The sequence below is a fragment of the Manis pentadactyla genome, chromosome 8 (assembly GCF_030020395.1).
Source record: "Manis pentadactyla isolate mManPen7 chromosome 8, mManPen7.hap1, whole genome shotgun sequence".
NCBI lineage: Eukaryota > Metazoa > Chordata > Mammalia > Pholidota > Manidae > Manis > Manis pentadactyla.
This window is the reverse complement of record NC_080026.1, coordinates 134,905,639-134,930,924: the sequence shown is the minus strand read 5'-3', so window position 1 is coordinate 134,930,924 and position 25,286 is coordinate 134,905,639. Positions and strand designations below refer to the sequence as shown.

The following is a 25,286-nucleotide window of genomic DNA, read 5'->3' as shown; positions in this document are numbered from 1 at the left end:
ACGTACCTCTGTGTTAAGTGACCAGACATCATTTCAATACAGTGCAGTAAGGTGCACACAGTACTGCACAAGAAATTCAGCAGAGGGCCCTCAACCCCAGGGAATCCCAAAGGAAAGGTTGGCCGCCCTGGACCTTGAAGGTTACGCATCAACCTAGAGGGTCATTCCAGCCAAGCATGGCCCCAGGAACAGTGGCAGACCTCTGCGTGTGGACACAGAGGAATAGAGCTTGCACCCCTCAAGGCCAGAGGAGTGTCCACAGTGGTTCACCAAGGAGCAGGTGGACTTGCTAGAGGCCCCCCAGGGGTGGGCAGAGGCCGAGGAGAGAGGGCACAGCAAGAGCAAAGTCCTGGCGCTGGGGATGCGAAGCACGTGTCAGAGGCAGCCTGTCAGCCTGCATGAAGGCAAGCCCACGGGAGCAGCCTGAGGGCAGCGCCAAGGGGAAGGGCAGAGGCACAGGGGCCCCAGGAGCCCCACCTTCCACTACAGCCCCCAGGTCCCACGTTGGCCTGCCCAGTGTCAGCGGTGTTGCTCTCCGAGCACACTCCGACCTGCACTTTCCATGAGGCCACTCACCTGGCCCCGTGCTCCACGTCTCCAAGGCCTCCCCACCCCCCACAGCACCCAGGCCGTTCATCACCCCTACGTCCATGTTGGGCTGACTGCCCACCAAAGGGCAGCAGATTGCCTTTGGAAGTCAGCTGCGCCCCCTCTAGCACAGGTCCTTGGTGACTGAGGGTCAGTGCTGACCATCCAGTGTGGCCAAGGACAGGGAACAGCTTGGGAGCCGGGCCGCCTGGGGACCCTGGCTCTGCCGCTGGCCAGCTGTGTGACCGTGTGAGTCTCCTGGGGCCACCATAACAAGCCGCCACACACTGGGGGGCTCAACGCAGCACAGACACATTCGCTCATCCGAGGGCCAAAAGTGTGAAATCCAAGTGCCTTCCACTTCGGCTCCTCCTGGAGGCTCCGAGGGGGACCCACGCTGGGCCCGGCTCCTGGCAGCAGCTGGTAGTTCCTTGGCTTGTAGATGAATCACTCCAGTTTCTGTCCATCTTCCCAGGGCGTCCTCTCTGTAACTATCTCCTTTCTCTGTCTCTTAAAAGGACACATGTCATTGAATTTAGGGCCCCTCAATCTAGAATGATTTCATCTTCAGATCCTTAAGAAAGTCACATCTGCAAAGAGCCTTTTCCCAAGGGCTGTGCTCACAGGTGCCGGGGGTTGACTTGGACAGATCTTATAGGACGACACTGGTCAACCCACTGCAGTGAGCCTGGGCTCTTCCATGTGAACACTAGAAAATAGAGAATTGCTGAGTGAGGCTCATGGGGCCAGGGCAGGGCAAGGACTGGCCGCTAATGGGCGCACGGTTTCCTGGGAGTGATGGAAATGTTCCCGAGTCAGGTTGTGGTCCTGTTTGCACGACTCAGTGAACACCCTGAAAGCCACTGAACCACACACTTCAAGGAGAGCTCTTAATGGTACGTGGGTCATTTCTCATTAAGGCTTAGTTTAAAAAGGATCCAGCCTCAAAGTGGTCTCATCATAAACAGCTGCTATTATTATTATTGGTGTGCCAGGAATAACTGCCTCTTTTTGTCAGGCCTCCCAAGCCTGGTTGTGATTTATGTTTGAAACAGGAGCCGAGGGTGAGATGACTTTATGTCTACAGAAGCCAGGTCAGTGCCCTGCACATAGTAGGGCAGGCTGAATATTTGTTTTGAATGTTCATCAACAGTCCACATGGAAATTACTTAGGTAATAAGCCCTGTGGTGCTGATGTGTTCACTAAAACTGCTGCCATCACTATGTATCCAGCTTGTGTGAGATGGGACCTGGCATTTACCCATGAGCTCCTCCAAAAAGGACTGAAATTACATTACATGCCAACTGCATTTCCACCTTATGATTGACACTATGGTAATGAGACCCCAAGTCCTTTTTCCAAGAAAATTCAATTAGCACTTGTACACGGAACTAGCCAGGATACATCATATATTTAATCATCATCTTATTACAGGTTGTCAACGTCCATGTGCCACTACCCTGCTTGCCTGGAAATAGTAAGAAAAAGCATAGTAAGAACAACATTAAGCTGTGTTATTGCCTGATGTACCCTAGCTTTGGAAATTAAAAACTGAATTTTTGAGAATGACAAAAACTTATCTTGAGGAAATATAGGTCTCCTGAGTTTTTACTTTGAAAGCTAACAAAATCAACTTAAAATGTTAATAGATTCCTCTTCGCTTCCACTGAAGGAAAAACAGGATTTCAAAATTTTGAGTCAGGCTGCCTGTTTTCGAAGCAGTGGCCCTTATTTCTCTGGCCCCTTCGCTTTCAGCTGCTGCCGCCATCACTCTTGTCCCTGTTTCCGGCTCCACTGCCCTCTCAGGACAGCCCTGGAGGGAGGCAGGAACCTGTGTTGAAAAGCCCAAGGCTTGGACACACAGTCCAGCATGGGTCGCAGCTCTGCCTCGAGCCACCTGCATGGCCTTGACAGTGGGGACAATGGCCAGAGTTGCAACTGTGGGTGGACCCATTGGGTAATTAATGCAACGGACCACAGCCTGGACCCATAAAGGGTGCCCTCATCTCCACACCACCCCTTTCTCCTCTCCCTCCATTCACCGAACCCTAGACCTGGCCTCACCTCTCCCCAGGATGGCCTGTCCAGTACCCCCCTGTCCTCCTGAGGGCCTCCTGGAGAAGACATCCGCCGTGTTCATCTTGCCCAAACCCTGGAAGCTGTCTTCTAACCCCTCTCCCCACTCTCCACCAAGGGAGAAAGAAACCACCCCCCTCTTTTTTCAAAGCTGGCTGGATTTAAATTCCATACTCTGAGATAACTTCGAACTCCAAGTTTACAACTAAACATCTTTGACATTCAACCTAAATTACATTCGCTTATCTAGCTTGGGGCCAGTAAGGGCTGTGAGAACATAAAAATTTTACATCTCAGAAACCCTGAATCCTTGAATTTTATGTCCACTGTTGTTTCCAGCAATCTCTGGAGCTAAATGATTAATTATGCCCAAGACAGTCCAAAGCAATTATTTAATTAAGCTGTGTTACAGACTGCCAATTGTTTGGAGCAAAAGGAAAGCCTTCACCCCAGTTTCTCAACATCTGGCCCTTGGATGACTTAAAAGATAAAAGGAGATATGAGAACATTTTTATGACTAAGTAACAATTTCGAGAAACTTTCCATTAAGTAGAAAAACTTTTTCAGTCATTTGCTTCTCATGATTAGAACTTAGTGACATGTTTTACTCTAAGTGTTCAGCTTATTTAAATCTAATGGAAAATAGAAAATGTTACAGTACAAAATGAAATGTTGCTGTCATTTTCTTTTTAGGGCAGGAAAGTCAGTTTTCTAGCAAGTCTATATTTTACCCTTCAAGTATGTTCATGTCCACTTTCCCCTGGCTTATTTTTTGAAATAATTCTCTTTAATTTAGGCTTTTAAAAGTCAGATTTAATTTTTAAAAAATCCCCCACTACCCATTTTAAACTTAGAATTCTAAGTCTTATGTGATAAAGAATTTTTCAAGGAAAGAGATGCAAGCCACCCCACAGAGGTGATGGTCAAAGCCATGTCTGTATGATCTTCTGGAGATACATGAAGACTAGTTTGGATGGGTGGTGGCAGTTAGGGAACACAAGAGAATAGCTATACATAATGATTTTTAATTCCTCTGTGGGATTTGAAAATAGCCAAAAATTATCCAGTTACCCCAAACCACACTGGTTCCCTCAACCTCTGACCAGTTAAGTAACACCCAGCCCGGCTGTCCAGTGGTTTCTGGTTGTCCCATGTGTCCTGGTGCTGTCTTCTCGATCAGGGTGCAGGGGTTCTGGGCATGATCTTTCTGTCTTTCCCAGAGCCTGTAACATCTCATTCAACTGGACTGGTGGGGTGAACCTACTGAATAGTAATGAATTGGCTAGTGTGTATTTGTCCACGAGTTGTGTTCAAAATAAATATTTGACTAACTCAGACCTTTTCCTTCCATACTATCTGAGTATTGAGATATTGTCATTCTCTTAAACTTTAAGAATGACTATAAATAGCCACCCATAGGTGGGCCATCAGTAAGCACAGGATGAGTGAATGACTGAAATAGATGAGCAGTAATGAAGGCCTTGCAAGGCCCCTCCTCCTTTGGAGTCAAGCTCGTATTGTCTGAAGGAACCTGATGGAGCACTCAGGTTTCTCAGCTATTTCTTAAGGATTAAGGTATTCTCAAACCCTTGGCTTGACGCGACAGACATTGTGTGTTAGGGTTAATGCCCTAAACGTGGAGCCCATGGACCTCACCCATAGTCCTGAACCTCCTGAAATTATCTGCAAAATGTTGTGGACATATGTATGTGTGATTTTTTTTTTGAGGAGGGTATATCTCAGAATAACTTAAGGGTCACTCCGTTCGAACTGTTCACAAATCAGATTCATTTTGCATGAAACTTCAGTGCTTCTCTGTCCTGGAGGACTGTGGGCTCCTTGCTCAGTAATGGAAGTTACAAGATGTGTGGGAAGTCTTAAAGCCACCACTTTGCTGTTACCCAAAATGCCCTTTCTTTCAAGAAAATCATTTTTCAACATCAAGAAGGGCCTTTTAAATTACTTTTTGTCACATTGGAAAAGAAAGGAATGCAGAGCATCTGGCAGGCCCATGCTGGCATCGCGAGAAGGAGGCTGGTGCTCTCAGGCTAGGGTTGCTCCTTTGCAGGATGTGGGGTGCAGCCTCGGCTCCATTCTGCTCCGAGTCAGGCATGCACTGGGGTCTGCAGCCTACTTCTGCCCTCTGTCTCTCCAGGTTAGAACGTTTAGCATATCTGTCCATTTTTTTAAAGGCATTCATACATTTATTCCCAAATCTAAATGTTAGCCCAGCGACTTCTTAGTCATCATCCTTCCCAAATGTGTATTAATCTTATCAGTGCTGTATTACATGAGCCATGGATGGCCAGTGTGTGGGCAGATGTATGAACACCGCAAGGACCTTCCTGAAATTGTCAGGCTTTGGAAAAACACACTAACAGAAGCCTAATCCATGGACCTGCCCTTGTCAGGAGCAACTTGGGCAACTACCATTTAAGCACTGGTATGTGGCCTCCACTGGGCAAAAAGTTCTAACTAGATGACACAGTAGCCCTGAGAAGTAGGCACTATTACCCCATTTACCAGATGAAGGACCAAGGCTTAAAGAGGTCAAGGTCACACGGCCAGTATGTGGTACAGCTGGATCTGAATCCAGACTGTCGGACTCCAAAGGCCACCTCGTCAGCCTCGGGCTGGACGTCCAGCAGTATTCTTCACCCCTATTAGGAGCCCGCCACCTTTAGCCAACACGACCCAGGGACAGAGCTCAGCCTGCAAGAAGCAGGTCTAGTGCTTTGCACACTTACATTGTTTTTCAATTTGCATATCTCCCACAAATTAAATAAGCAAGGTACCCAAAAAGGCATAAGTTTATACCAACCTTGTATGAGAATCCATTCAAATAGTTAGGATATATAGCTGATAAGGATGAATAATTCAGATGTAGGAATTTTCCTTGAAAACAAAAAGATGTCCCTTCTGGATCGTGTCTGTTAATTCAGGTCGAGTTATTTTCTAAGCCGCTAATGAGCCATTTCTCTCAACTCTCCTTCCCAGCCGTCTGCCTTTGAGACGTCATAACAAAACAAAATACATAAAGACTAAATGCAATCTATTCTTTACCACAAAATATTTGAAACAAGAAATTTCTGGCATGCTTTTCAAAAGATTTGCAAAATCAATCGATGCAAACATATGGTGCAGAAGTGGCCTTTCCGATTAAAGCCTGAGGATATACTAAATTGGTATTTCTTATTTCATTCTCATTAAGAACTGGGCCTTAGCCATAAACCAGAAGCTGCCCTTAAAAATTATGTATCTTTTCTTATTTCTTTCTCAACAGGGGACTTATTACATTTGAAAATAACACCTATATCTTGGAACCAATGGAAAATGCAACCAACAGCTACAAAGTCTTCCCAGCAGAGGAACTGAGAGGCCCCTGGGGGTCCTGCGGATCTCATCTCAGCACAGCAGCCCTCGCTGCGGACCACAAGCTCCCACCACCCTCCCCACCGTGGGCAAGAAGGGTAGGAAAGAAACCCAATGTCGTGTTCCAGGGACTCCGCTAGGGACACCCAGTGCTAGGACATCTGGAGAAATCTGGCCATCTGGATGTTGGGTCTGGGAGTGGAGCCACCCAGGTTATCTGAGGGCCTGATACCGTGTAACAGGGAATCGTCAGGTCTACACCCTCCAACACTGTATTGCAGTGTTGGCGTCAGACGCCCTAACCTGTGCTGGGTGAGGTCAGGCACAGAGGCCTACAAACCACCATTCCTCACGTGTCCAATGAGAAGCTACCGTGGGTCTAGGCCCAGGGTCACACCCACCATCGCTGCATGGGCCCTCACCTGCTCCAGGGCAGCTCTCCTGCTGTGGGAGGAGAAAGAACATACAGAGGTTTCTTTCTTTGAAAGTCTGTCTTGTAACTAGGGTCTTCAGTATGATTTTCATAATATCCCAGTCTTTGCCCACATGCCTGTGCAGAGGCCAATTGAGCCTTGGGTGATACAGTGCTCCTAAGGAGTGGTGCTTAGCCCAGGTCACGCCATAGATGCCACCCTACTCCCCTCCCGGGACTACGCAGGCAGTCTGCGTGCTGGCCACCTGCCCCCAGGGCTGCTCATCCGAGGTCCTCCTTCTGCCACCGAGCTGCAAACAGTCGTTGCCTAGTGGAGTCGGGGCCCTGGATGTCTGTCTGCTAAGCAGACAGAAGTACAGGTGCCCCAACACCCCACGTACAACACCAGGAAACCTCCAGCCCACATGGCTGCCCGACCCTTTAACATCCAGTGTCAGAGGGGCTCACAGCAGAGCACTGCGAAAGGGGGGATGGCAGCCACATTTGGCCGGAGACCCTGAATTTGCATGAGTCCAACCAGAGAGGAAGTTTTCAACAATTTCCTGATTTTTCATCTCTGGTTTTCCTGTTCCTCTGTTGACAAGCAATCAAGAATTCATAGATATGACATCACTTAGCTTGCATTTGATGGTCTAGGGACATGTTCTTCCTGACCCATGTCTTTCCTGGGTCATTTAACACATTTTGTCTTTCCTGACTTTAATTTGAGTGTTTCATTGCTTAGTTCATTCCTACTCATTTTTCTAAATCCCAACAGTACACGTTGGCCTAAGCAATTTCTTCCCATTTGCACCCGTGGGCACTGTGTGTGCTCCTGACCTGCCCTCCCCTGAACCTTCTCAGGGCTCCTCAGTCTAGTTTTAATGTACCCTTTCCATCCTGCTCTTCTGCCTGGGTGACCCCAACTTCCTCTGTTTGTTAACGTGCTCCCAGGAGTTTCCACAGCAGGTGCTTTGCAGCCTCTTTTGCCTTTTCTACCCATCACACAGGAGGGAAAGACCCTTATCAGGGCCTGTGGCCCACCTTGATGCTAATGCTCTGTCAGGGAGACTGAATTTGAATCCAAGGAGCAGAGTTTGAAAAAATACACAAGAGTTTTCACCCTGCGTTGGTCTCCCCACCCACGTTAGAGTGACAGACTGAAGAGCTGGAATCCCAAAGACCAGCCTCTGCAGCCCCACGCATGTTTATATTACTCTGCCAGCACTCCAGCCTCTGACTCCAGGCCTCAGATAAGGTGTGGCTAAGCTGTAGCGTTTCCAGTCATACACAAGGAGAACATTGGCCTTTTACTTCCAAGGCACTGGGCTCCAAGTACTTCGCTGAATACGCATCACCCATGTTATAAGATTTGTGACTTGACAGTTTAAATGGTACTCAAATATGTTTGCCGTTTCATTTAGAATCAAGAGCATGGTCTGGACTTGCCAGCCATATTTTAACTCTTTAAGCTTACAGTTCTCTAGAACGGTGATTGGCACGGTGATTTCCAGTCATTTTGGCTTGCAGAGAAATGTGGAAAACCTGAATAACAATGTTGTTTTGTTAATAATGCGTACAGGAGTGTTAATGAGGCTTTAAATTGAAAGGGGAGGGCACCGCCTCCATTCTCAATGTTTCTCTCTAGGAATAGTTGTGATCATTTCCACACAGGAGGAAATGTCTTTGACTTAAAGTCCATCTACGTAAGGAAAAATGATACAAAAACTCATTTTAAATGGAGCGGAATACTTGGGCAGGGGAATGAATACAGGGTGGCTTCGGAGAGCGTCTACGGACACATTCAAGGTGTGTGTGTTGCTCACCTGCCTCACTCATACTGCCTTCATTTTATACTCAAATCAACGTGGCTGCAGCTAACTCGTTCACACAATGCAGCCACAGCATTTGCTTCTTGCCAGCATTTTTCTGCCCCTACTAAATGTTAACTATTGCGAAGATTGGTTTGCAGACTGAGATTTTTCTGCAGTTACTCGTGTTTTTCTTCACGGAGCAGCAGAAATCCATCTGCACTCGGGTTATGCACTGGCTGCAGTATAGCTTGAGCTATTGTTTATCATTTTTACAAGGCTGTACTTTAGACTTTAGTGGGAACCCACGTTGCTCCTGGAAGGACTCCTGCAATCAGACAGCTTCAGAGTCAGTTTTCCTCTGCGGGTCCCCACGTCCAGCCCGAAGAGCTCCTGCCACGGCGCCCCCCTGCCCCACCCTCCCTCCCTCTCCCTCAGCGGGCGTTAGGGAATGCAAACTGATTTTAACAGGCCAGAGCAGGCTGTAGGAAGGGCAAAGCCTCCGCAATCAGCTACAGGAAAAAAGTCACGTAATACATCCCAGAGGCAAATGTAGATTATCTTTGAATTATCCTTTCTTTGGGGATTGTCTGTGCTATTGTTCCCCTCAGTTAGTGTGGATAATTAGGAGTCGAGGGTGAAAGTCGAGTCTTCTCTAGAAAGCAGTGTTTGCTTGGGCTGCTGAGTTGATTCAGGGACAGTTTTGGAATGAGCGGATGCTGCTCTTTGGGTTTCCAGACAGCCTGTCCTGTTTGCTGAGTAGGTGATGTGGTGGGGGCGGGGGTAGTAGCAGGAACTGTACTGTGTATTCTACGCAGAGCCCAATAGTAGCTAAACACCGGGACCTGGCCAGGGCCAGGTGGAAGGCCATCGCTCCTAGCAGGCACGTTTAGTTCCTCCCTAACCTAACCATCTGCATTTCCGCCTCCTCTGAGTGTGCATCAGGTTCTCTTACTGCCCTGGGTGGTGCGCACAGCTTGCTGGTGGTAACAGGCAGCCTCCCTCTTGTCTCCTTGGCCCCAGGCTCTGAGCACCTATCAGTGTTTGCTGAGGCTCCACAATCTCCAGGTGTGGATTCCTATTTAGACTCAAATCAGTTAAAACTCTGGATAAATAAGTAATGGATCTCAAGTGTGCCGCTGGGTTTTGGACTTCTTTTCAGTATTTTGCATTTGTCCCTGTTAACATTCAGTCCCCAGATTCGGCCCATTCCTCCAGCTCATTGTCTCTTTGGCTTATGAGTTCTGCAGCCTCAAGAGCCAGGCCCCAGAGGCTGCAGTGCAGGCAGATAAGGTGAGTGTGTTTCGGCCCCACACAAGTCATTGCTAAGGATGGTGGAGACCTTTCAGGTGGAGACCCAGGCTCAGCTTATAAATATTCATGCAGTGGGCTTGAGTCAAGGCGTTGAGATTCTTGAGCCAAAAATGATCTTTCCTTATTCAGAGGAAGATCAGCCCAACTTCTAATTCATTTGATTTGTTGATCTTGCTGCCTATGAGACCATTGGCCCTGGTTCCACTGTTACTCTTTTTTGTTCTTTGGTTATATCACCCTTGACTCTGATCTGTTTACCAATCTCCATCATTACTGCCCAAAGTGTCACCAGCTCTCGCCTGCAGTCTTGGTTTCCATTACTGTCTCCCTAGAATCCGTTCTCCTCCCAGCAGCCAGAGTGATATTTAAAACACCTCACATTCAAGGGACCCTCTTTCCTTAGATTATTAGATTACCGTTCCCTTGCCTGTCACAGCCCCACCCGTGTCCACATCTTCAGCCCCATCTCATCTACATTCCTCCCTCACTGTCCAGACCACAGTCATTCTGCCTGTCGCTACTCAAATCCAAGTTCTCCACAGCCTCAGGACTTCTGCTGTTGCTATTCCATCCACCTGAAACACTGTTCCTGCCATGCTCTCCACACATACCTGCTTCTCATCCTCGGGGCTCGGCTAACTTGGTCCCTCTCCCCCCATCTATATCCTAATTGCAGAACCATGCTTGTTTCCTTTAATGCATGGTTTATAGACTATGCTTTTAATCCCATTAATTCTTTATTGTCACTCCTCCCAACCCCTTGCTAGAATGTGAGCTTCATGAGGGCAGGACCTTGTTCTTGTCCATCCCTTTATCCCAAGACCCCAGTACATTGCCTAGACATGGAGAGCTCCCAGTGTTATTTGTGGGATGGGTGACTGATATACAGATAGCCTGGCCCATATGAAGACAGAATTACAGCACGAATTTATTGTAATGCTAGTCTCAACTTGCTTTTCTCACTTGAGTTGGGTTAAGTTCCCAGCGCCAGAGTTCTTGTTGCAACATGCTTGGGGTTTATTCTATCTCTGGGAACTTGGCCTTGAGGACTCCAAGAGGCCCAGGAACTGGCTCCCTCTTGAGCAAGACTCAAAAGAATGCTTGGTCTCCACCTTGGAACCAGACCACTGGGCCCTTCTCAGAGGCTTATGTTCCTGTCTGTTTGTGGAAGGGCTTTTGTTTATAATCCCCCCAAAATAAAGATTCAATCGAACAACCAGTTTCAAATGTTGCTCTGTACATCAAAGGTTTTAAATAGGATTTTTTTTTTTTAACTGGACAGCCCAGCTAGGTGGAAATCTTGTGGAGGTAATTTAAGCCTCTCTGTGTCTGCTGATGGGAGAATGAGTCTTGGCCGCCGTGAGCCGGCCACTCCCCCACGGCTTTTTATTATTATGTGGTTAGGCTTCTCTCTGAGCTCACAGTTCTCTGAATTCATGAGAAAATTTGGATTTCTCTGGAAACTGCAGTGACAGGAAAATTGTGCTCATGTGTTTGTTTGCATTATCTGGAACTGTGTATTTTCTAAATGATGATCAAGGCCACTTGGAAATGTCCCCAGTCATTTATTTCATCCCTTTGCAGTATGAAAGGTGTAAACGGCTAAACTGAGGCCCCATCTGTGAGTTTTTCAATGGGAGATTAATTTATTTTTTCTTGTATAGAACTGTAATTTCTTCTGTACAATCAGCAGAATCTGTTAATGGTTAACCAGTGAATTGTGGGGGTGGGGAGAAGAGACTTCTTTCAACTTCAATAAGGAAAGGGGCAAGATCTTCACACTTCCAGAAGGTGTCTCATTTTGTGTATACTATTGGTTACCACTGGGACTAACCTGTTTTCCTTTATAGGTACATAGTTATCACCAAAAAGCGTGCCTACACCACATAGCTGCAAAGCTTGGCTTTTTTTCCTGTAACATTGTAAAAGCATGAGAAATTATACCTTTCACGGCGCTTTATTTTTCTTACCCCCATCAGGTTTCCACATTTCTTTAGGGATACCTAAACTCATGAGTCAGCACAGCTGGGCGGCAAGGAGGGACACAGCTATGATACAAACACTTTTCTTGTGAAAAATCTGTTTGGAAGGTCCCGGACTGATGGGGATTTGTTTTTTCAAAGATGTTTCCCTCGGGATTATATGGCTGGAAAACTGATTCAAGGCACGCCTTAGTCATTTTTGCTTTTGTCTGAAAGCGTGGTTGTAACCTGCAAGCTTTAAACATTAAGCAGTGTGTGCAGTTAACTCATAAACCAGCAACATCAGTCACAAGAATCAAGACCAGTTCAACCCCGCATTTCCTCCAAATGCATTTTATTGCAGAAACAGAGGCTTTGTTTTTTGTTTTAATGTTTGCTTTTTGGGACCACCCTCCATGAATTGCTCTTTTTCCTCCTAAAAATGCCTTTGGGATTCTCCCAGTAATTCACAGAAGAGTGCGAATGTTTTTTGAGGAAACTTGATTAAAACGTAACCCACTTCAGAGGCTGCCCTTATTTGAGAGGGGTTCACACTTCCGTTGCCTGAGTTCTCGTCTCCCCCGACTCCCCGCCCACAGACAATTCCCATATTCTTCTCAACTATTTCATTCTTCTCAAATCCCTTTTCTCCAGTGGCATATTTTCATCTTTTTTTTTTTTTTCTCTTGACGCTGTTTCTTTCTAGTCTCTTGCCTTTGTTCCTTTCTGGTTTTCCTCCTAGCACCTCTTTTTTGCCTGGCTCTGTTCCCTGTTTATCAGCCTGGCTGTTACCTGTCCTGCAGGCCACCTGTCTTCTTCATTTGCTTCTACCTGGATTTTTAAATGATCAGCCACAAGAACTAAGCCACCGGGAACAGGCTACTCATTGCCTGCCCGGAAGGCTCATGCAGTTCCTACCCAAAAGAGGTTCCCCTCCACTTCTCCCTAATCACAAAACCGGGTCATAAAGTCAAAGGGCACTGAATTCCATCATCTTCCGTAGGGATCTTCAAACGCACTATACACAGCCTGAAACGGACGGTTGTTGACTGGCTTCTGTTCCAGAGCCAAGAAGTTTGGTTTTGCTTCTTTGTCTGTTTGTTGAATCATCATCTCAACTTGTCCTGATCCTGTAATCAGTGATTCCGAAGAAAGGTTTGGGGTGGGTAGGAGATGAGTTTCCAGGTGAAATGAAAGGGTGGGAGCCAGACAGACTCTCACCTCAGTTAAAGTGGTTGGGTTGAGAGATATTGACAGTGTTCTGGACACCCCAGAAAGGCAGTAATGGAAATAAATCCACGCTTACTTTTGGCAGCATAAAAGAGAGACCCTCAAAATGACCAAGTATGTTGAGCTGGTTATTGTGGCTGACAACCGAGAGGTAAGAACTTTTTGAAATGTCCTAGTATAGTTGGTTAAAAACAGGTGGGGGTGGAAGGAGGGGGGAAGAAATGTTTAACAAATCACTTGCTTTAATGTTCTGTGAGCCCTTAAAAGCACTGTAAACAATCCTTTGAAAAAGTGGTTTTCTAAATTTATAAAGTATGAAATATTGAAGCATATCTGATATGAAAAAATAATAACAAGGACTCCAGAAAAGAAAACAATTGCTCTGTAGATAAGCTCTTCAAACAGGGAGAATTACCTGGGGGAAATGGCAGATGGCTTTAGAATGTATTCTAAAATATTTTTAAGACAACTTTAGTTTACAAAGTGTCCAATATACCCTAAACCAAAATGAATGAATGAATGAAGGCTATCAACACAGCAGAAGCCCCCCTTCCGAAGTATGGCTTGATACTATGTTATTTAAATTAATTTTTAATTAGCATTTTTTACATAATCTTCTCTGGGTTCATTTCTTACCACTATACACTATGAATGAGGTGACATTTTCTTGTAGACTCACTGAACACCTCTGAGCAAATCAGGCTTGACCATTTCTGGGAAACATGTTCCCGCTTTGGAAGGTCAGATCAGAGGGAAGAAAGGGGAATTCATTAACTGTTCATCCGTTCTCAGCATTGTTTGACATGTTGCCATGAGCTTCTAGTACTTTCACTATCTAATTATTAAAAACAAATATAAAGAGAAATTTTGAGGAAGTTACAATCCAGTTGATGATATGAAAAATGGCTTTGGACTGCCTTCTGGCTGTCTGTTTTCTCTTTGCCAAAACATGTCACTGCCTCCATCATTTATGAGGCTAGAAAAATCTCAGAAGTTGCTGTCTTCTGAGCGCTTGGCTTGAGCGAATTTCAGGGAGTTTCAGAAGGTCCCAGTGGGGAAATTATTCGGCAGGATGGGAGCTCACTTCAGTATAAACTGTGGAGGGCCCCGGGTGGTTTGTAAAGCCCAAGGCTTCACAATTCCAGGAGCTGGGAAGATGGGAGTTGATTGATAGTCATGCCATTACTAATGCTGACGTTTAAAATTATTAAGTTTCAGAGGCAAGGAAAAGATCTGGAGAAAGTTAAGCAGCGATTAATAGAGATTGCTAATCACGTTGACAAGGTAAGTTCTTTTTTAGGTAATTAAATCTTTCAAATCTGGAAATGTTTGGCAGTGAGGTGGAAGGGATGAAGCACACTTCATGTGGTTCAGTGGGCACACCGGTTCCGCCTCTGGTCCTGGGCTGGACCGCGGACTTCCCTGCCTCTGAGTACGCAAAGCCAGAGGCCTGGAGCAGCTACAGGAGACGGCAGCCCGAGCTGTCAGGATTGTGGTGGCTTTGGGACACGTCGCCCCTCAGGCTGTCTTCGGGCCAGGCAGGATCCCAGTCCATGGGCCCTTCCGTGAGATCTAAACACTGATGGGGAACATCTGACCCTTTGGAGAACTCCCGAGCTGGCCTCTTCCCAGGTCTTCCTGGGCAGATCCCACAGGTCCCCTGAGGACAGGCTCTTGTCTGCAAGGGGGCCACAGCTCCGTAGTCCCGGGCCACAGGAACTGACTTTCAGCCCACCGGGCTGTTGGAGATTCCCTCACCAAGAACTAGGCGGGCAGGAGCTCCCCCTTAGCAAAGCTACCGTCCGAGCTGACAGAGACCCTGGGAGTCCCATCTCCCCCAGGGCTGTTTGCCCGCCAACCTCCTTCACTGCCCACACGCAAGGGGATGGTGAGACCGCCCGCACCCCCGCCCTTCGGCAGCACACCCAGAGCACTGGGCTGCTGGTGCTGATGGCTCTCAACCTAAAACAGCTGCTTCACACTTGGCTGCACGTCGGCATGGCCTGGAAGCTCTCCCTCTCCAGGGCCTTGCTGCCTGGGCATCTTGGTGGGGCCTGGACATCAGGATTTGCAGACACTCCCCAGGCGGTTCCCATGTGCAACGTGGCTAGTGCCACTGACATAACTAATTCTCAGCACTAGCCTGTCCCGCCTGTGAGGATGGCCTGAGAGCAGAAAGGGACCCAGCTCATCGCTGAATCTTTCCCAGCCAGGATCCTCTGAAATGCTCACATAGAAAATATGGCTTGAGGATGCCTCATGATAGCTACATGTCCAAACAATCCTATTATATTTGAATTAAGTTTTCAGAAAAATGAAAGCACAAGCCTATCTGGAAATTCAAGCCCATTCTATGAGGCCTTACGGACAGTCCCAGGCCCTGAGCATCAAAAAGTCAGGATGTATCAGACATGGTCCCTCCACTTAAGGGGTCACAGCTTTGTAGGAAGGCCAACTCATAGACCACTTAGCATGGTCCAGCCTAGCAGGAACTAGGTTGATGCTGTCAGTCAGGTGCTATGGATGCAGAGGAGAATCACATACCTCTTCCTCGGCATCAGGGAGTCTTTGCAGAATCCTGAAACATATGGCTTCACCAGGAGCAGAGCAAGGAGGGTCTGGCTTGCTCCCATGAGTCTGGGCACGACAAGTAACTCCATACAAGTAGGGAAGGGAACATGCAGACGTGTGTGTGTGCATATGTGTGTATGTGCACAGCTGGGGCAGGAGGCAATGGAGCAGTGAGGCATTTAGTGACCAGTGCCCTGAGTGCCTGCAGAAGCACCTTGATTTTATTCTGCAGTCAGCAGAGAGCCAGGTGAATGTCTTTAAGCAGGGCAGAGATGCACGGATGATACCGTTCTAACTGCAGCTAGTGTGGAAGATGGAGTCACCAAAGACAAATAGTGCTGGTGGGTGTCTACTCTGACAGAAATTATAAAGACCTGATCCAGAGCCAGGGAAGTGGGGATATGAGAAAGACAAGGATTTAGAGGCATTTGAAGGGACAAGGATACTAATAGATTCATAGAGCAGTCACTACAAGCCCAGCCCTAAGCACTCTGCATACACTGCAGAGAGGTGCTCCTATCCCGTTCCGACAGCAAAGGAAGCTGAGGTCTGCAGAGGCTAGCTAAGAAATCTGCACATGCTCACACAGCATTCAAAGGCAGGGCCAGGAATGAGCCCTGGTCTCGTGACCATCTCCCTCCCGTGCAGGGGCTTTTGGCCTTGACTCTACCCACTGGGTATGGGTCCCAGCCCTCTTTGAACAAGCAGAAGCAGGGACTGACAAAAGCTGGGGTCCAGGTGACCTCAGATTGCATCATGATGGACAGGCAGGTAACTGAGGCTTCAGACCCCAAGGCAAGCAGGAGCAGCAGTTCACGGGATGCTCTGAGCAGCCTGAGTGGCCTGAGACCCTGGGTTGGTGCTTAGAGAGGGTGTACGGCTGGTGGGACTGCAGAAACACCGAGGACCACCAGCATCCTGGAATGCCGTCATCCTCATCCACCAGACTTTTCAGGTAGGCAGACTCCCAGGCAGCCCATGCTCGCTAATGTATTTTTAGTAGCTACTTCTTGAAAATTAAACTTTATCCCAAAGTAAAGTAGCTACAGGACAATTTGTGTAAATGGCGAGTCCTTCTGTCACAGAGGGTGAAGGATGGGTGCTGGAGGTTAAGCCAGAGGCTGGCAGGAAGGAGTTAGACCTGGTTCTCAGTCTGGACTAGGCAAGTTTGTTTGTCTCTCTGTTTACTTTTTAAAATACTGATTCCCACGGCTCAGTCCAGGGACTCTGGTTTGATGGCCCCCTGGTGCCTCAGGCATGGCTACCTTCCAGACACCCCCAGGGATGTTGCCTGAGTGGGGGGCAGAGAAGTGCAGCCCGAGTTCTTCCTGGGCCTTGGTGGTAAAAGGCAGCCGTGAGCCATATGAAACCCAGACTGGTCATTGCTGAAACCCTGTTCCTAAGTGACATGTTTGGTCCTCTGTGTTTCTATTTCTTTACATTTCATCCTATATTATATCTTGCTTCTATTTGAAAAACCAAAAACGAGCAACTGGGGTTCGTTAATAACTTGCATTGGTAATTAAAGGGCAACATGCCTCAGAGAAGTCCTGATGGACTCCATGGACTTTGCCAGCCCGGCTGCTGTGCTGTTGCCTGCAGGGAGAGAGTGGAATTGCTGACCTCACACAGGTGTCCTCCCCGAGCAGACCCTGAAGACCCAGGTGGGGTGCTCCAGGCCCTTCAGATGCTCCACACATCCAGGTCTACTGACTGAGGGGCCCTGGACTCAGCAAGGTTCCCAAATTCTGTTTTGCAACTCTGCAAGTGGAATCTCTGCCCAATGCCTGCCTGTTCCAGGGGCAACGTCCTCATTTTCAGAAATCTTGGCTCTTCTGGGCCATTCTAAATTAAACACTGCTTGGCTGGCTGCATTGGCTCGAAATGAAGAGGGAGGACATCCTAGACTGAGAGACCAAGAGTGATTTAGGGACAAAGGTGACATTCTAAATGTTGGGAAATTCCCTTTATAAGTGAGACACCAAAGTATGTCTGGTGCTCATACTTGCAGGAAACCCTTCGTGTAGGAACCAGGAGGCTCTCCCCAGGGCCTGATGAAACTGCAGGGCAGGCACAGACGGGTGTGACTGCCAGAGCATCGCCTCTCTAACCTTTCACCTCCCATCTGTCCTACTTCTTATTCATTAAGAAGTCAGCACCAGCTGCACATTTTTTAAGGCTGAGCCTCTGTGACCCACTTCTGGAAGGATTCCTCTTCCACACATTTAATTTCTTCAGGTATTTTCCCTCTTGTGTGAGTCGTCCGTTCCCCTCTCTCAAGTCAGTTGCCTGAAAGATCCAAGTTCCTGGGTGGGCCCCAGAGGACTGCCCTTTAATTCTACTCATTTCTGTTCAGACCCACTTCTTCCAGAAAGCCTTCCTTGAGGCCTTGAGCACAGCATTCTCAGAACATCCCACATGCACCCTTTCTTGGCCGTCCACTCTGTTGTAGTTAACTGTGATAATGGCAAAGGGTCCTGTGCCTGGAGACTCTTGCTCAAGCTTGGGCAAGCATCTGGGAACCAGGGCCCAGGGTATCCTCATGGCTGTTCTTTGTGCCGGTGCCCAGCCGAGCATACAGCAAAAGCCAAGCAGATATTCATTGCTGTTGTATTAATGGGTGAATCGATTCAGTTGACCTCGGACCATGTCCACACACCTTCTGGGATTCATTGGCCAGGCAGGCAGCTGCCAAGCTACCACAGAGCTTCTCTCCAGGCCGGGGGTCCCAGTGGGTCACCTTGGAAGGGAGCCTGAACACATGCACAGGGAGCCTGTGTTAGTCATTTAAACCCTGGGTTCCGGGGCCAGCCTGCCTGCATTCAAATCCCACTCTGCCACTCCTGTCTTGACTGGTTACCCGGTCCTTTCATGTCTCAACATCCTTGACTGTAAGTGGGAATAACAGTTGTTACCTCATGGAGTTGTGTGGACCCAGAAAGCTCTGGCATGGAAGGCACTTAGCACTGTGCCTAGGGTATAGTGAATGCTTGTTATGTGTTAACTGCTGTGGTTCTTAGGAAGACCCACGGGCAGCCCTGAGAGGAACACCCACAGCAGGCAGCCAAGGGCTGTGTATGCTGACTGTATGAGCTCAGCGTGCAGGACAGTCAATCAGTAGCACTGATTTCAGAGAGAAAGGACTGTCTGCTGATGAAAACTAGTCCAAGGATATGATTTGAGAGGGCTGATAGATGGACATTACAGCCCATCGTTATGATGGAAAGCTCCTTCCTTAGTCAGCACCAAAGCTAGCTTTCTGAGAAGCAATGGCAGCTAATCCTCTATAGAGCTTAGTTACTCCTGCCATACAACACTTGTCAGAGGCAAGCATAGTGTCCCCTTCCCAGATGGCAGCCTGAGGGTCTTGCTTAGCAAGCTGGAAGGGATGTCTACACTGGTGTGGTGTGGCCGTTGCTGCCCTCTGACCACTGTTACCTTTGGATGCAGCACAGCTGCAAGTGTGCCCCCTCTCCCGACAGCAGGCAGTCATGTGATCTCTGAGCTTCAGAGGAGTCTACGAACTTAATTTCATCTGGGAAGCCTGGGCTGGGAGCTGGCGAATGATTACCACAGGCTAAGCAATTCCTGATTAAAAACAAGCCATTGGGCAGCATTTGGTTGTATAATTGTCTCATCGACTTATTAATGTGATGCTGTAATTGTTATCTGCTCGAAACCAAGTTGAACTGCTGTAATCAGTTTATGTTCTGTGATGTTGCTTGTATTCTCATCATATTCTTCTGCTGACCTAATGCTCCCCAGATGACTCTGCAGAGACCAGCAAGGGAAAAGATGAGCCTGCCTTCTGTGGGTCGGGACCCGGGGTCAGAGGCTCAACCCTGGAGAGTTCATTGCATGTTATCTCACCACACTGGAATGGGGCTTAACTATCAAATGCAGAGTTTCTGTGCTTTTTTTGTTACTTGCTGGTCCAGATGTTTCCAGCAACTAAAAATAGGACCTGCTCACATCTGGAGGTTGACTTTGGCTGCTATCACCAGCCACATCTTTCTCCTTGGCTACCTGGGGCAGCAGAAGATGAAGCCAGTCTCACTGGGTACTGCCTCCCACGCCACAGGCATTGAGAGATCTTATAGCCAGCCAGGGGGTTCAATGTCCTCGCCCCTGGGCCCTGAGCTCAGAGCCACCTCCCTCTCTGTGCAATGCACATGGAGGCAGCAAGGTAGTGGAGGGCAATAACAGTTCTCCCCTCTACCCTGACCAGCCATCCTGCCCCAGTAAACTCGTCTGGGATTAAACTACCCTTAGCCTTTGAGAGCTGCTCTTCCTGTCCTGACCCAGGACGATCTACCTGTGGAGACAGGGCTGTAGGTTGGAGTTAGGAGTACATGATAGTGGGGGGCAGAAATGCAATGAGCAGGAGACAGGCTTTGAGCCGTGTGCTGAGGCTCGCTTTCACAAGGCTGCAGGAGAGCTTTCCCTTTAACAGAGCTTTCCTGTGACCCTGGTGCTGAGCTGACCTCTCTCTGGCTGTGAGCAGAATGGTCATTAAAGTTCCTGAGGACCATTCGGTTTATGCCTGAATTATTCTGAAAGATATTGATTTGTTCATTAAAGTAAAACTTTCCAGGTTGAGTATAAGGGCCAGACTATGATAGTGTTGTATTCCAAGCCTGAGTCTTTGCTGAAAAGTTAATACTGATTCATTTTCAGTAACTCATTGGTAGAACATTTTGCTTGAAAGGAACAAACCCTTGTCCCCGGTACAATGTCAGAAAGGTCCTAATTTATTCACTGTTTTGCTTGCTACAGATATGAACTGGCAGTCTTTAGCTATAATGTACATCTGTGTGCATATTTTAAATCACCAGTGAATCATTTCAAAGTTTGTGCTTCTATACAAACAAGGGCAGATGTCAAACAGCCTAGGGACTTTAGCATGTAATTGATCAACAACATTTGAGGCCCCAGCTAACACATCACTTTGCATCAGACGCTGTAAAAATTTCTGAAATTCTGATGACACAGGAACAAGGGAGCACAGAGATATTTTCTCCCCCAGGTCAATGAAGTTCAAAAATGCAGATCTGTTTTCCCCTCTGCATTTTAAGTTCAAATGTGATCCCCAAAGAATGCCTGTCCCTGTCAGTTTTACAGGCCGCTGAACATCCGAATAGTGCTGGTGGGCGTGGAGGTGTGGAATGACATCGACAAATGCCCTATAAGTCAGGACCCATTCACAAGCCTCCATGAATTTCTGGACTGGAGAAAGATGAAGCTTCTGCCTCGCAGATCCCATGACAATGCACAGCTGATCAGGTGGGCGTTCGTTGTCTCTCCTTCACTGGAAGAGGGACCTCAGCCCGCTCTCCTCTTCCCTCCACCTGCCCAGTTCCCGAAGCTGCACACCTTTCTATAGAGCACACTGACCTGGACAAGGGGATTCTCAGCTCACACCAGCAAGGCAGAGGCCATCCTGGCCAGAACCGTGGGGAAAGGTTCCCTGTAAATACCCAGGGACACCCATCCTTCCTGCAAATGTCCCATTTCCTTCTCCCATCACTTGGGCATTTTTCTCTATGCAAATCTTTCCTAGGCTTGATGTAAAATTGTCCTGAGTAGTCTATTTTTTTTCAAAAGCTCATTTTCTTTCATTATTAGTGAAAAATGTTTATGCAAGATCTGAAGATAGTGCATTAGGGGATTACTGTCAGAAGCACAGAGAAAGAAAGTGTCCATTCCTCCCCCTGTTTTGCTATTACTCTGGTTTTCTAGATCAGAGGACACTAGTGTATATGTTGTCTTTCCATCAGTGGGTGTTGAGCACCAATTAGGTACCAAACATGTTGAGGAGCTTTGAATGACCAGCACTGTACACCTCCCTGCTCTTGGGAATCTCCAGTCTACTGCAAGAAGGCAACAGTAAACAAGACAACTTCAGAGCAGGAAGCACTGTGAGAATAATAAGATAAAGGAAAGCACCTCTGTGACATATCATAAAAGATTGGTAAACTAGTGCAGACAGCTTTGTATTTAAAGGAAAAAGCCATCCTTGCCATAGTCTAAATTGGTATGGAGTAGATTTTTCCCAGTGACAAACTTTTTATTAAAATCCTTGAACAGTTTATGCCATTATTCCTTTGTTTTCTTGTAGCTCACATCACTGAATTGAAAGCTTTAGAGTCAGAGACACTTTTCTCTAGCAAACTGGAGCTAGTTTATTGGACGTTGATGGAAAGTTAAAAACCTTTTGTGCCCATCCTCACTTAGGAAATGCCTACATCTGAACCAAGGCTGTCGGCATGCCCTGATCATTTACTCTGGCCATTTTCATAGGGTTGGTTTTTTTCCCACCTTGGATATTTGTGGGCACCTCATACATAATGCACTGATTAATCCTGAACTACTGAAAGTACATTTCAGATATTTTGAGTCAGTGTGTTTTGTTTTGCTTTTTTCCCAAACGGAGTCTGTTCAACTTGAACATCTGGAAATGAATTAACCTCTTATATAACACCATTATTTATTTACATGTTTAATTGTATCTATTAAAATGACCTATATAGATGTAAATATAAAAGCTGTAATCCCTACTACTGAGCATAATTAGATAGATGGATATATACATATATATCATTATTTATTTACATGCATAATTGTATCTGTTAAAATGGTCTGTATGGATATAAATATAAAGGCTGTAATGCCTCCTGCTGAGCCCAATTAGATGAATGGATGATGGATAGATACATATATACATACATAGATGAGGGTTTATGTATACTTAGCCCTTTTGTCCAACTGGCACTGCCGAGATATCTAACTTTCAAAACAATAAGTGTATAATCTGTGTATGTACGTGGCCAGAATAACATGGGCAAGTCATTTGTTTCCTTTAAAGAAGGTTCAACAAATACCAACAATATTTAATTTTTCATGCATGAGGTTGGACCTAATAGCAGTTGCATTAAACAGACCTTGATGTTGTCTACCCGACAGGTCCCCTACCCGAATCTTCCTCCCGAGGTGCCAGGGCCTTGTGCATGCTTAAGTATTCTCCACTGGCTGCAGAGGATCAACCATTTTTCTGTCCATTTCACATTTTGCAAGCTTCATTAGCAAGACATTTTTGAAAGCACTGGGGTTTCTGTCCTGACTGTAATGTTTCTGCAGGAAAGCACAACTCACCTACTCCAGAAAATCTAGTAAACCATTAAATGCATTTCATTGAGTTAACAGAGATCCTCAGCGCCTCTTCTCAGCCCTTCCATTAGAAGACATTGTTTGAAAGCAGCGGCTCCCTCCAGTCCATTAGGAACTGGGCAGGCCACAACTTGTAAATAAAAAAGTCCTGACTGGGTGTTGCCTGAGACTCCCAAACAAAATCCCAAAGGATTGTGGGGCCATGATGCAACTGGGCAATAAATTGAAAGGAACTGAAGATAAAAACCACCTGGAAAGATACTCTCACACAGCTATTTTCCTTTTTGCATGCGCCTGTGCAGTTCCTGTCAGAATGGGGGAATGTCCCACAGAATTTCAGATCTTAGAATATCACCCTATATTTAAGAAAGCCTTGTTTTTGTTTCCTAGTGGGGTTTATTTCCAAGGGACCACCATCGGCATGGCACCGATCATGAGCATGTGCACCGCAGAGCAGTCTGGGGGAATTGTCATGGTAAGCCGCGGGCCCCAAGGCGCTGACCGCAGGGGCCAGGGCCCGTTTCCCTTGATGAGTTCTCAGGAAATCCTTGCTTTCATCAGACTTTGTGAAATTAGATCATTTTCCTTAATGCTATTTAGACTTAACTCTACCCTTTTCCTAGTTTATGATCTTACTCATCCCACAGTATTTTTGGGGACTCTTTATAGAACACAAGTTGCACGCAGGAAAGGTGGGTGTGTAAAAATAGCTCAGTGGAAGCCAGTGTGCCCCTTTTATAGAGAAAAAGTTGCAGCTGAGATTTTGGTCGGAACATTCCAGTCCAGGAATTCCTCCCAGCTTTGGGATGAGCCAGGGCACTGGGGTTACCCTCATTCTTCAGCTTCTTGGGTGGACTGTGGTCTCACCAAACATTATTGCTAGAATGGTTTTCTTATGGTTCTACCTCCAGGCCCAATAGCCAGAAGTCTGAGGTTTTTAACTATTTACCACTGCAAATGCTTGCCCTACGTCCTAGCCAGTATCCAGTATGTCTTTATAATAACCTTATTCTTGGAAGGCAGAGACCTGGGTTGACTGCTTTACGAGGATAGTTTTTGTCATATACGGGCCATATGTGTTTGTAAAAGGAAATATGGGGAGACTATCTGGGACTTACTCTGATGAATTTAAGCAGGAGGCAGCTTTGCTAGACTGTCCAACTGGGAACTTCTGCTCCAGTCCATCCGAGAATTGAAGAAAAGGTTTTCACCTCACACTGCTGCTGCCACTGCTCTGGCAATGTAGTGTCCCCTTTGCACCAGCCCCCAGACAAAGCCTCCTCAGAGACCATCCCTCCAGCTCCATTAACCAAACAGAGATTTGTCCTTCCAAGAAACTGAATCTCTCCACAGTTTTTTTTAAACAGGGTGTTTGTGAATATTCTGTGGCGTGAAAGGGCAGATGGAGTAATGTGCTCGCCCCGCACTGCCAACCTAATTGTCATGGTGAATATGCACAGCAAATGTTTCCTCTTCTCTGGGCAGCATTGAAAATTCATGTAAACGTGCACTAAATGTACATATTGGAGAGGCCGTTTGTAGGACCCAGCCCGTTCTCTGGATTCCCAGCTTTACTAGGCTACCCTATGGTTTTCTTTGAGCTAGAAGCCCCGTATGTGATCCCCCCCTCGGAAGTCACTGGAAAGATTGGGGTTTGCTGGTGCCAGGTTGATTTCAAGTCAGATCCCAATTGTACAGAGCATCCTATAAAGTTTTAAGAGGGAATAATTTTCTGTTTCATGGTTCTGTGGTCAGCAGCTTCTGACTTTGCCACTTAAAATTGGCTTGCATGTATATTTTGGGGGGACTAACACTGAATTCCTCATAAGCGTGGTGGGTTTTGCTGCTGTGGAGTGTTTAAATGTTCTCATAACCAATCTAGTCATATGAAGGGGCTTTCTTCAGCTCATATCCTTTGTTCTGTTTCCGTCTAAGCACATTGTCAAGATTCCTTCTTTAAAAGCATACAGGGAAGCCTGGGGTTTTTTGTTTTTTTTTAATGGGTGGCAATAAGTCTGAGAAATCTAGGCAAATGTGCATACCACAGTGAGAATCAAGTCAAGACAAAGTGAATCAACTGGGAAGACATTTGACCCACTTTAAGGTCAACCTTGGGCACATCCCTTACTTACCCATGTTAAGAGAAGCACCCGGCAGGATGACCAGCCTCAGCTCCTTTAATTTGTCAAACTCATGAGATAAATGAGATCAGAATTTTAAGCACATCCAGAACTTCTAGACTAATCTTCTCCTCCGGTGTCTGTGAAGTTGAACTCGCGGCGTTCCGTGTGACCGCGCCTCATGGGACTCACACCCCAGAGGAAGGAAATCCTGCAGCAAGGAAGCAGGAATCCTGATTAAACTGAAAATATAAGTTCTGGTGCAGTGTCTCTATTTTTCTGAGGTAGAGAAAATAATGATTTCAGGACCTTAAGGCCACACCTTTTCATCTGACTACCTGGGCCTTGTTTCTTAAGAGGGAAGCCAAAGTCACCCTACATCCTCAGAAGCAGCAGCTCAGCTCAATCCTTCATGGGTGACGAAAGGACCATCTTATCCTCGACTGGGGTGTACTATGTAAAGTTGGGGTGGGGGGAAGCATCCTTCGTGACATTCTAAGTAAGACCTGAGCAGCTGCTCGTGAGCTGGGCCTTCCTTTTCTACTTGGTAGAGGAGGGTACCGAAAAGTTCACGATGATTCACAATGAAGTCTTTGCCGGACTGTCCAACGGGGAATTCCTGCTCCGCTCCCTCCAAGAATTAAAGAACTAACAGCGTGGTTT

General features: G+C 46.8%; 1 protein-coding gene across 2 annotated transcripts in view; it reads left to right on the top strand.

The window, feature by feature from the left end:
- The window catches only part of ADAM12 (ADAM metallopeptidase domain 12), a 333,734-nt gene that overhangs the window by 229,502 nt on the left and 78,946 nt on the right, over nucleotides 1–25,286 (top strand). For both annotated transcript variants that reach the window (XR_008999055.1, XM_036898669.2), the window contains exons 6-10: nucleotides 5,949–6,135; nucleotides 12,851–12,916; nucleotides 13,978–14,049; nucleotides 20,450–20,619; nucleotides 22,894–22,978. Coding sequence is in view for 1 of the 2 variants with exons in the window: in XM_036898669.2 (XP_036754564.2) it covers nucleotides 5,949–6,135; nucleotides 12,851–12,916; nucleotides 13,978–14,049; nucleotides 20,450–20,619; nucleotides 22,894–22,978 (580 nt within the window). In the remaining variant the exon portion in view is untranslated. The remainder of the gene's footprint in view (nucleotides 1–5,948; nucleotides 6,136–12,850; nucleotides 12,917–13,977; nucleotides 14,050–20,449; nucleotides 20,620–22,893; nucleotides 22,979–25,286) is intronic.